The sequence below is a fragment of the Populus trichocarpa genome, chromosome 1 (assembly GCF_000002775.5).
Source record: "Populus trichocarpa isolate Nisqually-1 chromosome 1, P.trichocarpa_v4.1, whole genome shotgun sequence".
In the NCBI taxonomy this organism is placed as follows: domain Eukaryota; kingdom Viridiplantae; phylum Streptophyta; class Magnoliopsida; order Malpighiales; family Salicaceae; genus Populus; species Populus trichocarpa.
Window position 1 is genome coordinate 38,690,203 of NC_037285.2, and position 15,722 is coordinate 38,705,924.

Below are 15,722 nucleotides of genomic sequence, written 5' to 3' on the forward strand. Positions count from 1 at the left end.
GATGAAATTAAAAAAAAAACTAAAATAAAAATACTAAGTTGTTGGAGAATGAATTGAAAAAAAAATCCCATTAAAAAATTACCCAATGAGAACATAATAATAAAATAAAATTATGAAGCCTAATTAAAAAAATATTTAATTTAAAAAAAAACCCAAACAAAATGAATAGAGTCAATCCAGATCAACATGTCAAACTCGCAACCCTAGTCATGAGATCAGGATTACCCTATAAAAAACAAGTAAAACAATTATAAAAGAAAATCTCCAACTAATCCAATATTGAAGGATAAAATTGAAACATAACTAAATTAAAAAAAAACAGCCCAAAAAATAACTCGAGTCAACTCAAGTTAACCCGTTAAACCAATGATTTGGATAATGAGATCAGGATAAATTTGTAAAAAGCAAACAAAAAAAAATTATGAAGCTCCACTTCCAATAAATCTAATGTTGAAACTAAAAAATAAAAATTATATCCATGAGACCGACATATAACTCAATAGAAATAAAATCAAAAGAAATTATGAAGTATAATAAAAAAAAACATAATATTGAAGGATGAAATTGAAAAAAAAAATACACAAAACACTATTCTAGTGAATAATATTTTGTGAGTGGTTGTAGTAATTTAGTCACATGCTTTAGTATTTTGTTAGCTAGCTAGTTAGCCAACACTATGCTACAGGTGGAATAAAAAAAATTAACACAAAAAAAATGTATAAGTTTTGTCAACATGTTTTCTAGAAACAAAAATAATTTTAAATGTGAGTTTAAAATTACATTTAATAAAATTGATTGAGGATTAAATATGCCAATAAATATTAAAAAGAGTTGTTAATACTAATTAAAGAATAAGTTGAGAACTTGAGAGATAGATGCATATTAAAATATTTGATCTTATATAGCGGGGAGCCCTCAAAATCTTATTTATTTATATGGAAATATTTTTTTAATATAACAAGAGGTAATTGAAATTATATCAAAAAAAATTAATTTTATAGTATAATTCCTCCTTTTTTAATCTCTTAAAAAAATTATATTTATTGTTCTATGTATTTATTTAATAAAAAAAAAGCAATTAGGCGAACACCGATAAAAATGGATGATTTAAAATAAGGATAAAAAATGTATTTGTATAATAAAAACTTTTTTATCTTATCAGAGCGTTCAATTTGTTTGGCAATTTTTTACTATAATATTTAGTTTTTAGACAACATCTTATCATAATCATAAAAGTAAGTTTTTATTGAAAAAATAATATTACAATAATTTGATGTGAAAGTATTAAAAAAACATAAGAATAATACATCGTTTATGCATTGCCATGAGAAACTATTTGGCAATTATTAAATTCAACTTGACCTAGCAAGTCAGCCTCGAGGCTCATTGCCATGGTTGATTGGTTAGATCAGGTTTTAAGTTAAACCATATAAGAGTTCATTTCATGCGACCTGATCAATTTAACAAATTCAAATACAACTCATTCGACTGAGTTAAAATCTAATTTAACTTTTAAAAAAATCCATGACATCACCGTTCTTATTTTTTAAAATATTGAGATAAACATCATTTCAGATCGATTCAAGTCTTCAAAATTTCTTTGTTTAATTTTTTTTAATAGTTAGAGGAAGATGTGTTGGGTTGACCCACATCAACTCAAGTTCATCACCAAACCAACAACCTAGATCATGGACCTTGTTTGGTTTGTGGGTTAGTGCACTTGCCCCACTTTAAAAAAGGCCACGTCAGCCGGCGCCTAACCTTCTTCTTCTTCTTTCTTTCTTAAAATGGATGGACAATGGACAATGTGTTGTTCACTGGTTGCACTCTAGCCATCTAAGGTATCTGGAAAGTTACCGAAAAATTAAGTAACAGCTATCTGGACAAAAAACACTCATTTATAATTTATTTTCACATGAAAACACCTTAAAAAATCCACAAATATCAATCAACTCATATCTAACCTCAAAAAAATATTTTATCCATCAAAAAGTTGAAAATTCACCCTTATTAATAAAACAAACCTAAGACCATATATGTTTTTTTTGGCAAGATTAGGGATAAAAAAACACCTCAATGAAACTCCTCTCATCCATTGGATTCCATTGACACCAAAACAATTTTGTTTATTGCTGGAGTGCAGTGAAGGAACCTCTCTTTCTTTGGTGATTCTCTCTCTCATCTCTCAAGTTTTGGAACTAAAACGTGAACAAAAAATAGTTTTGGATTAAACTAAAAAAAATATATCAAAAATGAAAAATAAAAAACTTAGGGACCAAAGTTTTAAAAAAACACGCCTTATGAATAGTAAAAGAAAAAAGCCAAAGTTTTAAAAAACACGCCTTATGAATAGTAAAAGAAAAAAGTATGCATTTTGTTTCAAAATCAAATCCAATCCCTGAAGTTTTAGCAATAAAATTGAACATTATCTTGCTAAATCGAGCATCAATTTGATACCAGGATGTTTTTAACATCATAGGAACCTGTAACAAACTAATTGAAATAAATTATCAGCCCTAAATCCAAGTCAACTTAATTTGTAAGGACAAAGTTGAAACAAAAAGTTAAGTGATCCAAGTATAAGAAAAGAAAGAAGAGAAAACACTGTTGAAATCCATCTATTGTGTTTTCTTTCACAATGTAATGTGAAGTGTGTTTCGATGGTATGAAGATGCATAATACTTTTCAAAAGTATTTTTCTCTTGAAAATGCATAAAAAATAATTTTCAGATTGTTTTTATTTTTATTTTTAACATTAATACATTAAAACTATTGAAAAATACTAAAAAAATATTAATTTGATATTTTTTTAAATGAAATATACTTTTAAAACACAACAAAAAAAGAGGTCACTAGACTCCCGGAATCAACAACTCATTTAAGTTTCTTTTAATAAACACCTCCCTTTTATCATTCTTAATCTATATGAAAATCTAGTCACTTGAGAACCCAACAATATATCAAATTAAACCAAACACACAAAAAAACAGGGAAAAAGAAGGAAAATAGATAATATTACGAAGAGGAACACAATCAAGTGATTTTTGTTAGATTTAACTTAGGAATTTATTTTCAAGAGGTTTGTTTGATATTTTATTTTATTTTCCTTTTGTTTATGTTTTCGAATTTTTGAGAACAAGATGTGAAAAATTATTTAAAAAAAAAATAAAACCTGACAAAAAGTTTTAAAAACTCTTAAAAATCATTTTTGGTTTGAAAAAGTTTTCGCAACTAGTTATTTGCATTTTTTATTAGGCTATTAACATATATTTTCAGGCTTAGGTTGGATTTAAGAACCGGGAAATGGACATGGATCATGATTAGAATTCAAGCTGGGCCTTGGTTCTAGTGCGATGGGCTCAAGATGGGGTGTTGGGCTAGAGGGTCTAACCATTCTTTTATTAAATTTTATTTAAGATTAATTATTTTTTTTATATATTTTGAATTATTTAAAAATAAAAATAAAAAAGTTATTTTAATATATTTATATAAAAAAATATTTTAAAAAATTATTATTATTACGCGTTTATAAACATCAAGGTACAGAAAGAAAGTAATGATAACTGGAATATCTTATTATTGAGATTAAATATATTTTATAAAAGAAAAAATTAAAATAAAATAACTAACTTTTTAATATTTTAAAAAGAGCTCAAAAAACTGGAAAAAGAAGAAGAACAGAAACAGAAAACGAAAATGATATCAAAAGTGTCTACACAAATTAAAAAAATTAAAATTGAAAAGCATGAAGAGTAATCCCTGCTTGGATGCTGGAAGCTTTCACAGTTGAAAAGAAAAGAAAAGAAAAGAAAATAAAAATGATGACATGATTGATAGACGCAGTTTGAATAACTAAAAAGAAAAAAATGTCTTAGTAATTAAGAAAAGGAAAGGAAAATAAAAGGATTGAAAATATTTTATTTTGCACTGGAAACTTGAAAAGCCAATCTGGAGTGGAAAACACAATCGAAAAATGGCAAGCAACAGAGACGACTCGCTTTCATACACCAACAACCTCTCATTACCTTGCTCTCCAATCACAGCTTCTGACCTTCTAGAGCCCTATTACCTCCCCGACCCTTCAAGCTCTCTCTTTGGCAGTGCTTCCAATAGCTACCAAAACGACTCTGTTTTGCTCATTGATCCTACTACGTGCAGCGGCAGTGATGCGGAGTTTGGGTTCTCTAGACCTGATTTCAGACAAAGCCCACTTGCTGGGACTGTACAGTTGTATCACCGCCACGTCTTCTTGTGTTACAAGAACCCTTCTGTTTGGCCAGCTAGGATTGAGGCTGCTGAGTTTGATCGTTTGCCTAGGCTGCTCTCCGCTGCTGTCATGGCTAGGAAAGGAGATATGAAGAACGAGGTGTGCTTTTCGGTTTCATTCTTGAAATGGGTTGCTTTTATTTTTTAGTAAACTGAAGTGGGTTTTGTTTGTTTTAATGTGATTTCTTAGCTTTCATTCTGATGGTGGGTTGTTTGGTTTTGTGGGATTTTTGAACTGGTTTTTGTCTTCTTGTTTGCGTTGTCTCTTTGGTCTTCATGTGGGTTGGTGTATTTTTAGTGGATTGAAGTGGGTTGGCTTGTGAATTGGTTCAGATTATGGCTGACTTGAGCGTCTCTGATTCGGGGCTATTTTAGTTAGCTTCAACGTGATGTGGTTGATTTAGTTTTAGTGAATTGAACATGCATTGAAGTGGGATTTTTGGTGGTTTGTGGATTGGTTCGATTAAATAAAGTGCGTGATTTTGTGGTATTGTTACTTCAAAATGATAGGTTTGGTTTAGATTAGTAGACTGCAGTGATTCTGCTTCTTGTGGATTTTTCAATCTATGGCTAATTTGAAGGTGAGGTGTTTATTGGTATTTTTGCTTCAAGTTGATGCATTAGGTTTTAATTTTTAGTGTTGTTGAATTCGATTATGTTTGGGGACCAACCACAGCTCATTTAAATTTTGAGGACTGTTTTGGTGGTGGATGTTTGGATGTCTACGAATTCTTGTAGGGTTGGGTTTGTTTTGAGTGAACTGAATTGAGGTCGGTGAAGGTAGTAGGTGCTTTAGGGATTTGGAGATCTGCAATTTAAGCTTCACTGGACTGAGGTTTTAGGCGTGGGTTTGTCAGAATGCCATTAGATTGAAGGTGTGTTATTTGGTGTCATTCTTGCTTCAGGTTGATGTGGTCGGTTCTAGTGTTAATGATTTCAGATGAGGTTATTTGCAGTTAGAGGATTGCCTATGAGTGAAGAGAAATTTTGGATTGACTTCAAATGAGGAGGATGGCCCTTATTTTAATTTTAGGGGATCAATAAAGTCTCCTTTGAGTTGCTTGGTATTTTAGAAGTTTGAAGGTTTTCTTTTTATCCATTTACTAGATTGATTTGATGATGATTTATGCTGTGCTTTGGCCTCCTATTGATATAATTTCATAGTGGTTGGTCGTTCTGGTATTTAATTGACTTGTGCTCTGGGTGGTTTATGGACTGGCTGTGTTTGGTGGTGGTTTGGAGTAGTACATATGATCAATTCTATGAATTTTAGTGTATGGTGGTTCAGTTTTTCAAAGTGTACATTTGGTGTGCCATCATGCCTTGTGCGTTGGTTTTGTTATTGAACTAATGTAAGGATTCCCATTGCGGGTGAAGTTGTAAATGGGGGCTGTGAGTTGATTTTAGTGCTTTGGAGACATTGGGGGATGATCAATAGTACTTTGGGTACTTCCGTGGAAAGTCAATCATGATCTGGATGGCGCATATAACTATGTTATGATGCCGTTAACTATGTTAGATAGCTCTGTTTGAAGATCGATCTATATTTTCAAAGTTGAAAGGTATGGCTTTAGAAGGAAATGATGCTTTTGGTTCTTGAGTTGCCTCCCTGGACTATATACTTAAAAACTTGGATTGCTAGACACTTATCATAATGCTTTACTCTATCAGTCGATCTGTTTCTGGCCATTTTGCTTTATCTCTATATTTTTATTGTTGTCAAATTGCAATCTTGAGAATCTACCTGTTATTTATATGATCCAGATGGCTTGTTCATCTGGATTGTAGACAAATTCACATGGCTTGTTCATCATATCACACAGCTGTAATTGTGAAGTTTCTGAGATATCTAAACAGTATCCTCAGGTTCATTGGTTTTCTAAATTTTATGCTGTGCTACATCTATAATTTAGGTAGACCTAGACTGGAAGACAAATGGTTTGGTGCTTTGTATTGTAAATCATAAAGGGGTTCCATTTTTGGCTGTAGGAACCCTTGGCTATATGGATGGCTAACATTCTTGTTCTGCATAGGAAAAGAAAATCATGGAAGTTCCATTGATGAGTGGACATATATCATTGATTTAGATTGACATGACTTTTTCACTGGCCCTTGCTGTCAACTGTCATATCATAGTTTGCTGTATAATGAATTTTTTTTTTAATAGCACAACTAGCCAACTAGCAAAAATAATTTGCAAACTAGCACTGCTAAGAAAAAAATTGGGGAAATAGCAAAATTCAATTGGTTGCACTACTTGGTTGCGCTATTGAGAGTAGCACAACCAATTAAAATTTAATAGGCCATAACCAAGATGCACTACTGAGAGTAGCACAATTCAATTTCAGCGCAACCCATTGAAAATTTTGAAATTTCAAAGGTTGCGCTATTGGAAGTAGTGCAACAACTTGAGGTGTGCTATTTTCCAAATTTTTTTCAACTGTGCTACTTTGCAATTTTTTTTCTCGTGTGCTATTTTTTTTTTTTTAAAAAAAAACTTCCTAGAGAGATGTAAAAACTTGCATGTGGGTGCACACTTACATGTATGTCCATGTATTTGTTTACACATGTTTGCTTAAAGTGAACTTCTAGCCTTGTGTCCTTTGCAAAAGCAAGTTAAAGAAATCAACTGTTAAGCTTCTTACTTTCCAAGGTTTTCCTGCTTTTGTCTTGTAGACCCGCTTAACAATATGTGAGGGGCATGATGGAACTGAGACATCAAATGGAGATGTGTTAATCTTCCCAGATATGATCAGATACAGGTCAACCAGTGGCTCTTTTACGTGGCTCTAGATGCTCTTGTACTTCTCTACTTAAACACTGATATCCTTATCAAATGATGCAGGAGATTGACACATTTTGATGTCGACACATTTGTTGAGGAAGTGCTTGTGAAGGATGGTGAATGGTTGCCTGGAACTCCTGAAAAATTAAAGGGTTCTTATGTTTTTGTATGTTCTCATGGGTCCCGAGATCGTCGCTGTGGTGTTTGTGGACCTGCTTTGGTTAGTAGATTCGAAGAGGAGATAGAATTACATGGTCTCCAAGGTAAAGTATCCGTCAGCCCGTGCTCACACATTGGAGGGCATAAATATGCAGGAAATGTCATTATATTGGGATCAAGTTTCAAAGGAGCTGTCACTGGACACTGGTAAGCAGGGAAGCTGTGTCCCCCCCCCCCCCCTCTCATTCATGATTCTCCTTTTGGAATAAATACTTTATTATTTTGGTAGTTGCAGTACCAAAACATATTTCTAGATAACGAAATCTTTTCGGGTATATGTTTTAAAATGCTGACAGGTACGGGTATGTCACCCCAGATGACATACAAATATTACTCGAGCAGCATATTGGGAAGGGTGAGATTGTAGACCGGCTGTGGAGGTATTCTTAATTTATAATCTCTAGTTTTATAAAGCTATGAATGATGGTTGAGGTAGTTTTTAGTTTCCTGCACTAATTTTTGTTCTCCAAAAACTTTGGTTGGTTGCCTTGGCGGGGATTTTGTGATATAGATGCTAGCTGTACAATAGGATTGTGGAGGAAGTTCCCTTGATTCCTTAGATGTCACAATGATGAAACTGGGGAACTGAAAGTAGAAAGTGGCTGTTCACCAAGTTCAAGATGTGCGACCGAGAATGCTAGATGTCTAGTAATTTTACAGATTTTGTTTAGGACGTGATTTAAGCATATGCCTTGTAGACTGTTAGAGAATAATATAAATTATATCCTGGGATCTTACCTAATAACTTAAGCTATTGGGTTGAGATAGTTCTATGACATAGGTTTTAATGGAGCATTTGCTTGCTCACTTTCAGGGGCCAGATGGGTTTATCAGAAGAAGAACAGATTAAATCCCACGAGCTTAGGCTCCAACAGAATGGCGGGACTACAGAAAACAGTAAAGAGATTACACAAAGACCGGTAGACAAATCAAACACTAGCTCGAGTAGGTCTGAAGTTGTTTCTACAGGCTGTTGTCAGCAAAATGGAAGTTCATCCTGTTGCCAAAACCCTGTCTTACCAGAGAAGGATGTTGTAGATGCCAATGAGAGGACAGCCAAGGTGACACCTGAAAAGAAGAAGAGCAACAACAAGAAACCACTATCCCGGATCAACAGCAGTAAGGGATCATCTGCACGGAAGGTTTGTGCTATGCCAACATGGTTTGAGAGCTGGGAGCGTGATGATACATATGCAGCTCTTGCTGTTGTTTGTGCTGTAGTGTCAGTTGCCGTTGCTTACAAGTGCTACAGACAGCTGTGATAGAACTTCAAAATCCAGTGTGTGGCTACTTTCCCCTTTCTTGTATCCAATGTTTGTAATATCTATTTCAGGGGAGAAGGAATTCAGCCTGAACCCCGCAGGACCAGATGTGTACAGACGTGTGAATTAATTTTCTTCTTCTCCATTCCCAAACTTGAATGTTTATGTTGAAATGTGCATATGATCAATACAAGGTCTTTTAGCTTCGAATTAGCACTCGTCCACCGAACACCTCTTACCATTTTTTATTTTTTATTTTTTATAAATCAAAACAATGATGCTTATAAATAAGTTATTTGATAAATAAAAGTTTGTTTTTTTCGTGTTCATCCATCATTAATTTTTTCCAAGAAAAGTAGGGATGAGATGTGAAAATACTAAAATATTTACATGATTCTTTTAATTACATAAAAAACTCATAGAAAAATATCAAAGTACCCCAAAAAACAAGATGTTTTTTTGTCTTTTCTAATGCTAAAAGCATTATTTACTTGTACTTGAAAAAAACCTAGATATCTTGTGCAAGAAAGTTAAAGAAATGCTTTTTCGCTCATAAAAAAATAAAAAATAAAAAATAAAACTATTATTATAATCTATGATAAAATATCTTTTATCTATAATGATTTCCCCACAATATTTATTATAATTGCTCATTTTTTATTTCTTGAAATTTATTAAAATTAATATTTTTGACAAAATAATGATTGTTTGTTAGAGTTTTTCAGAATCAAAATAACATTTTTTTTTATTTTAAAAAATTTATTTTTAATATAACATATCATAAAAATTCACAAATATATATAAAAAAAATTAACAAAAAAAATTCAAAAGCATTTTTGACAGCAAAAATAAGAAAGTGAAGTATCAGAATGGAAACCACATTGTGTGAAGCAATAAAAGTGCTTCCTGATATTTGAAACTGGAATATAATAATCCACTCGAAGGTGGTTTTGTCAGCCTACAGATTAGTTTCGTCTTTATCAAAACCTGCATCGAGCTTGATACAGCAATGACATAATAACTGAATTACACAATCCTGCTTTCAAAGTAGGCAGGCATGAATATGCAACGAGTCAAAGCTGCCCCTTCTCCATCTGTTAGTTACCATCAACTTTAAGGCCATTTACTGAGTTAGATAGCCCATTCAGATTCCTGAGCCTGTGGAACTCAGATTCTATTGTTCTAGCAATCTTGGCATCTTCGGGGTCTGGGTCAGGGAAACCCACATGGACTGACCCCTGTTTGATTGGTGAAATTGAATCCAGAAGTTCAGCTTGCTGTTTGATATAACTGTATAGCTGTTGGTGGAATGCATGGTCCGGGGAGAAACAATTGCTTCCATCCTCAGTGTTCTTGGATGAACCAGAGCCTTCTTTTCTACAAAAATGTGGCAGGGAAGAATAATCCATAATCTGCATGCAAGTGATAAATCAACCTGGTCAGACATCTTTAGTTGCTTGTGTCATGGAGGAGGTATACGAGACTGGCATTCTTCAATAAGTGGAAAGTACACCAGAAGAAATGAAACAAGAGCAACTCAGTTGGCTTTGCCTTGCAGAAACACAACGTAAGACAATCACAGCCCATAAGAGTGATTAGAAGTCAAGGCCATCATCCAGTAACTAGAGTCCCAATTCCTATTTGCCATATAAAATGCAAAATGAAGGGAAGACAATGAGGGAGGAGCTGCTATGAATACTCTCTTTCTCAGTAACATGCTTTTGTTTTTTAAAGTACCGGTCCTCTATCAGGAAGCTATACCAAAGCGTTAAGTGGCAGGAGTAAAGGTGCATTAGAAGATAAAAGCCATAGCTGATATTAGAAATGAAATGCAAGCTTAGAAGAAAGTTCAGAATCAATGCTTTGTTACACCACCTAACCTTTAACAATTCATCTCTTCCACAACCTTGCAGCACCTGAATTTTCTTCCTTGTCCTTTCTTGTAAGAGAGGCTTCACAACCTGCCAAAGTATTCCAAAATGTTTTAAGCTGCTGAAGAGGGTCCGTGTAACGTATTCCTGAGACAACTATTCTAAAATTCTTCAAGACTAGAAAAAAAGCAAACACAAACCTTCCAACAAGCTGAAAATATATATGGGGCATTGACAATATAGTATGTTTCCGTTTTTTCTGGATAATTCAAGTCATCAATTGTGGACATGGTAGTCAATAGCTGCAATAGAAGATTAAAATATATATATATATCAGAACTTGGGAGTTTCAGAAGACTCCCAAGAGTAAATAAGCTAATTAGTCGATAAAATATGAGAACAAGGCAAAACCTTCTACCTAGACAAGCTCTTTAGAGAAACATAAAACAAAAAGAACCACAGAACTGCAGATGCATCTACATAAAAATAATAGTGCAGATTAAGTGGATATCACCAGCTGAAAACAAACACTGGCGAACATTGTTCAACTTAAAAGTTTGCCGTGATTGTGTGATAATTCCACTCACAAGTAGCTACAATTACATATGCTATTCCCTTTCTGGAAATTTTCAAAGCTTCAAATTACCATTTAGAGATCACTCTTCATGTTAAACTGCTGGTAAACAGTACAATAAACGAGTATAAGATGCCTTTAAATGATTCTAAATACAATTGCATAACATGAAAGTAATACAGTACAATGAACGCACCTGTATAAATAAATGCAGCAAATTCATGCAAGGATAAATAAGAAAGGAGAGCTGTGTAGTTGAAACCAATGACAGATTAAAAGTATGCTTAACATAAAAGATACCTTTAAATGATTCAATGCTGAAAGCTTTAAGCCAGTCATATCTAAAACCTTCAGACAGGTGCTAATATGTCGTCCATACTTCTTGGTTGCAGTTGGCTAAAAGAAAAACTAACCAAATTCAGCTATGCAACAAGAAAAAATGATAATTATTTGTCATAAACACAGAAGAGACTTAACCCACCAATATCACACGATCTCTATATTCATTTATTTGGATGTGTGACTGCACATAGTAATGTACCTAAAAGCAATCAAAGGCAGTGATGAAGTGAATACAACCGAACAGTAAATTGCATACAAAAAAAAAACATGTGCACGTAGCAGTGTTCAAAGATACTAGTCAATATTATCACCACTGCAGTAACGCAAATTATTAACCTTCATATTTAAATAAAGATGTAATAAAATGAAAAATCCTTACAGAAGCTTTATCAAATGTACTGAGCCCAGCACCAATGGTAATTATAGGAAGACCCTGAAAGATCAGCATAAAAGGGGAAAACACTACGTTAAAAAATTCTCAGAAATATTTGCAGCTATAAGATCTTATGGGGGATTGCATCAGAAAAAAAAAAAAAAAAAAAAAACAAGGTAAATCATAAAGAAGCAGAATTTTCAAATTGTTACAGAAAAATGGATTTCAATCACCAGCGCCCCCCCTCTCCCTCCCCTTCCTCTTCAGCAAGCTGGCTACAGCAATGATATCTGTTGGATGGCAAAACTGAACTTGGAAAAATCAATGCATACCTCTTTAGAGTAGCCTGATAATCCTAAAAGTTGAGAATCTCGAACTGCTCTATACAAATTGGAGGGAATTATTGGTTTCTGAGACAGAAATAATCAAATCAATAATAATATGAAAGATGTCCAACAGATGGAATGCACAGCTGTTTCACTAATGTGCTATGAACCATTATAAACTGCTAGAAAATTAACCACAAGTACAATGAGTGGTGCCTCGTTCTATTTGCAATCTTATACAAAAATTGTGTTATCAAATATGCAAGCTATGCAATTGTTACATAGATTTTGAAGAGAAGCACTGAAGGTCAAGTATCTACAGCACACGTTTGGACGGAAGCACTGAAGGTCATACAAGTATCTACAACATAAGTTTGAACAGAAGCACTGAAGAAGGTCATACAAGTATCTACAACATAAGTTTGCAAAATATAATTTATATATTTAGAAAAGAACTGGGCATGCCAATTTCTGCTCCAAAAACGAAACATTGTGCCGGATTTAATGAACTGTACACAAAAGACAGCAGGCATATCTTTTTTCAGTCAATTCTTAACAAGAGAACAGTTTGGAACATTGCAGCATGTTCAAGTAGCTGACATTAATTTTCACTTGGGAGGTTTATATTCCAGTTTGTGTGGTAGAGTTTACATCCTGACGTTGCTGAGAAATGCAGAAGGCAGCAAACTACAAAGAAATGCATAACCAGCTGGTCTACTTCAAAGAAGAGAGGGCAGTTTGAGCAACAGCTATCCTTCAAAGTCCAGAGACAGACATTTTTATTCAGCATCTCATTCCAGATGAAAGCATCATCTTGCATGAGCATATAGGTAAAACAGGGAAGCTTTGTGGAGGGTTCTCTTTCTAGTTTTACCACATGTAGAGGGTTCTCCTTCATTTGCTTCATTTATTTTTAAAAGGTTGTGGATCATTGTACCTGTTTTCCTTCTAACATACACTAAATATGTTAAAACGGATCAGGAAAAAAACCTACATATCTAAATGTAGAACCCAAGTAGAACATGATCAGACTTTTTAATCATGTCAAGATGAATCAGAGAAAATCAGGTTTTGCATTGTAAAGAACAAATAGCAACCATCCGAAGAATTATAGGAAAAAGAAAACTCACCGCTAACATGTCATCGATCTTGTTTTGTATCCTCCATTCTAAACAATCAACCAACTGGAACAATAAAGCAACCACAGCAGGAATGAGGCCCAAAGACAAATGACTATGAAGAGGATATTTAATTCCTAGGGACTAGTAAATTAAATCACATTCTTCTCTGTAAGTAAATGGATCTAACCATTTTATGAGCCTTGGCAACATTCCAGTCCCTTGCTTTGAGAAACCGAACCAAAGTTTCTGTTGGATAGCCCTGGTGCATATTCTGCAGATCATAGGACAAGATTAAAGTAGAACATTTGTTTATTAGAATACCTTTTCTTGATACAACAAATATTGGAAGGGGAAACCGCAAATGCAATAGGATAATGAAGATATAGAAATAATCGAAAATGACATCAAGTATTCCTCAAACTTTCTTTTGTCCTTTCCTTGTAATCCTCCTACAATGTAGGAAATCTTGAATGAAGAACTGTGCAACTAGCCACAGAAATGGTCTCATCACTCATGTAATCCAGACTTGGAAGGAAATTGTAACTCTCTAGATGATTGTCCTATTTTGAGATCATTTCCATCCCAAATTATGAACTTAATGCTAGTTTCTGATGCTGCCATATCTTTTGGACCTATTTGTCATTTCATTCACTTGAAAGAGTCAAGACAATTCCTTCTTCATCAAATTTACCAAAAGGAAAAGGAAGTTGAATTCATACAATTCAATACACCTATTTTGAGAAAGAATGATGAAACGAGGCCATTCAAGCATCTGAAGACTATAGGCAACATGCAGTAAATACGATAGGTTTTTGCTACTCGAATAAAATAAGTTTACAAAAAAAAAAAAGTTGTATATTTCAAACATAAAGATCATGAAATCCTAATATCTTATGGTGCTGTCCAGGATATTTCATCAAATTGAGTTCAAAATTTTTTTTAAAAAAAAAAACGGCTCCAAACTTTTGCTCCGACAAAGAAAAGAAAAGAAAAATAAAATTTTCATGGAAGTACAGTAAAATCATTAGAGCCTATTCCAGTATCAACAACTAGTATAAAGATCCAGCAAATATAAGTGCAATGAACATGCGTTGGCATTATCTTCTGAACCAGAAAAGCATAAAGGAGATCAACGAATAGTATCCAATAGCAAAATAAATTGCTTCGTACACAAAAGAACTTCACAATACAGCAAACACCAATCTTTTTACATATAAATCAGACCATGTAACATGCAAAGGCAGTAACAAAGAGAACACTGCAAATCATAACAAACCCAGATCAAATCCAAACGAAGCGGAACTGTATATGTATGATTATCTTGTTTATGTTTGATTGAAACAATAAAAAAAATCTATTTTTAGTAAAACAAACAGTCAACTAAACCAGATAGTTCAATAACTATAAGAATCAGTCAAAAATAAATCAGATCAACAAAGTTCCAAGAGAAACTAACCTGATATGTGTTCTTCATTGACTCATCTACTGCAAAAAAAAAAAAAAGCTTTTTGTTAGTAATTTTAGATCAAATTTTCACGGGAAAAAGTAAAAAGAACGATTTAAAAAGAATATGAAGTGGGTTTTGTGAGCTGACTTTGGTCCATTATGGACTGCAATTGTTTGATTGCTTGATCTTGATTAGCAGTGGTGCCCATATCTTGTTTTTCTCTTTCAAGTTGTTGTTCTTCTTTTTTCTTTTTAGGACACCAAGACAGAACACAGATGTCTTCTGCTGTTTTAGACACCCGCTTCAGTCCTCTCTCTCTCTCGCTCCCTCTCTCTCGCTCTGCGTGTGTCTTTTGAGAGCTCAAAGTCACCAAATTTAAACTAAAAAACCATATCCCACAGAGAGAGAGAGGAGAGAGTGAACAATTCCTGATTTCTGGTTTTGCTTTTATTTTTTTTTATTTAAAATTAACGAATTGTTAAAAATGGAAAGATGTTGACTTCTTTTAAAAAAAAAAATAAAATTGAAAAGAAGTATACCATGGAGCATTATATTTTTTTCTCTTCCTTTAAAAAACAATTAATTTTAAACAAAAAAAATATTTTAATTTTATAAATTTTTGTTTGCGCTGCAGGGACGAAAATTAATTCAAAGATTATTTCAGTCAGGGTTAGGCTAACAAATGCATTTCGGATAATTATTAAGAATTTATTAAAAATCTTAAATAAACTTAATTTTTTTAATAAAATTCATTACAACCAATTAAAGAGATTTCCATATCATTTCATTTAATATATTAACATTACTAGAATAACACAGCACCCAATTAGGAAACTTAATATTTTACATCGATTCAAATGCTAAGCACGCGAGGGTGATTTTTTTCCTTTATAAGAAAGAGGAAATCTTTATTTTTATATTTTAAAAATATTTTTTAATTTCAAATTAATTTTTTTTAATGTTTTCAAATTATTTTGATGTGATAATGTCAAAAATAATTTTTAAAAATAAAAAAATATTATTTTAATGCATTTCCAAGTAAAAAACACTTTAAAAAATAACGTAATCACACTCCCAGACAAATCGTTAACACTTTGAAAATGATTTTCTTTGCATTCTTATACTCACAAAAAAAA

General features: G+C 33.0%; 2 protein-coding genes across 3 annotated transcripts; one reads left to right on the forward strand and one right to left on the reverse strand.

Annotated features, from left to right (window-relative positions):
- The first annotated feature begins 3,773 nt into the window (after positions 1-3,773).
- Positions 3,774-8,745, forward strand: LOC7487553 (uncharacterized). The gene is made up of 5 exons (XM_002298841.4): positions 3,774-4,366; positions 6,943-7,028; positions 7,112-7,417; positions 7,567-7,650; positions 8,085-8,745. Exons 1-5 carry the CDS (start codon positions 3,974-3,976, stop codon positions 8,530-8,532), a joined length of 1,317 nt encoding a protein of 438 aa, XP_002298877.1. The 5' UTR covers positions 3,774-3,973; the 3' UTR covers positions 8,533-8,745.
- A 668-nt stretch (positions 8,746-9,413) lies between these two features.
- On the reverse strand, positions 9,414-15,035 carry LOC7487554 (phosphatidylinositol/phosphatidylcholine transfer protein SFH1). 2 transcript variants are annotated; one of them, XM_024593658.2, is made up of 11 exons: positions 14,734-15,035; positions 14,596-14,621; positions 13,327-13,410; positions 13,149-13,202; positions 12,025-12,102; positions 11,699-11,752; positions 11,459-11,518; positions 11,278-11,373; positions 10,604-10,705; positions 10,413-10,493; positions 9,414-9,944 (listed from the first exon to the last, which is right to left on the reverse strand). In XM_024593658.2, exons 1-11 carry the CDS (start codon positions 14,792-14,794, stop codon positions 9,630-9,632), a joined length of 1,011 nt encoding a protein of 336 aa, XP_024449426.1. In that variant the 5' UTR covers positions 14,795-15,035; the 3' UTR covers positions 9,414-9,629. The 2 variants fall into 2 exon arrangements, with proteins under 2 accessions (XP_024449426.1, XP_002300384.1); XM_002300348.4 differs by having other exon boundaries at positions 14,596-14,624; positions 14,734-15,034.
- Positions 15,036-15,722: the final 687 nt, after the last annotated feature.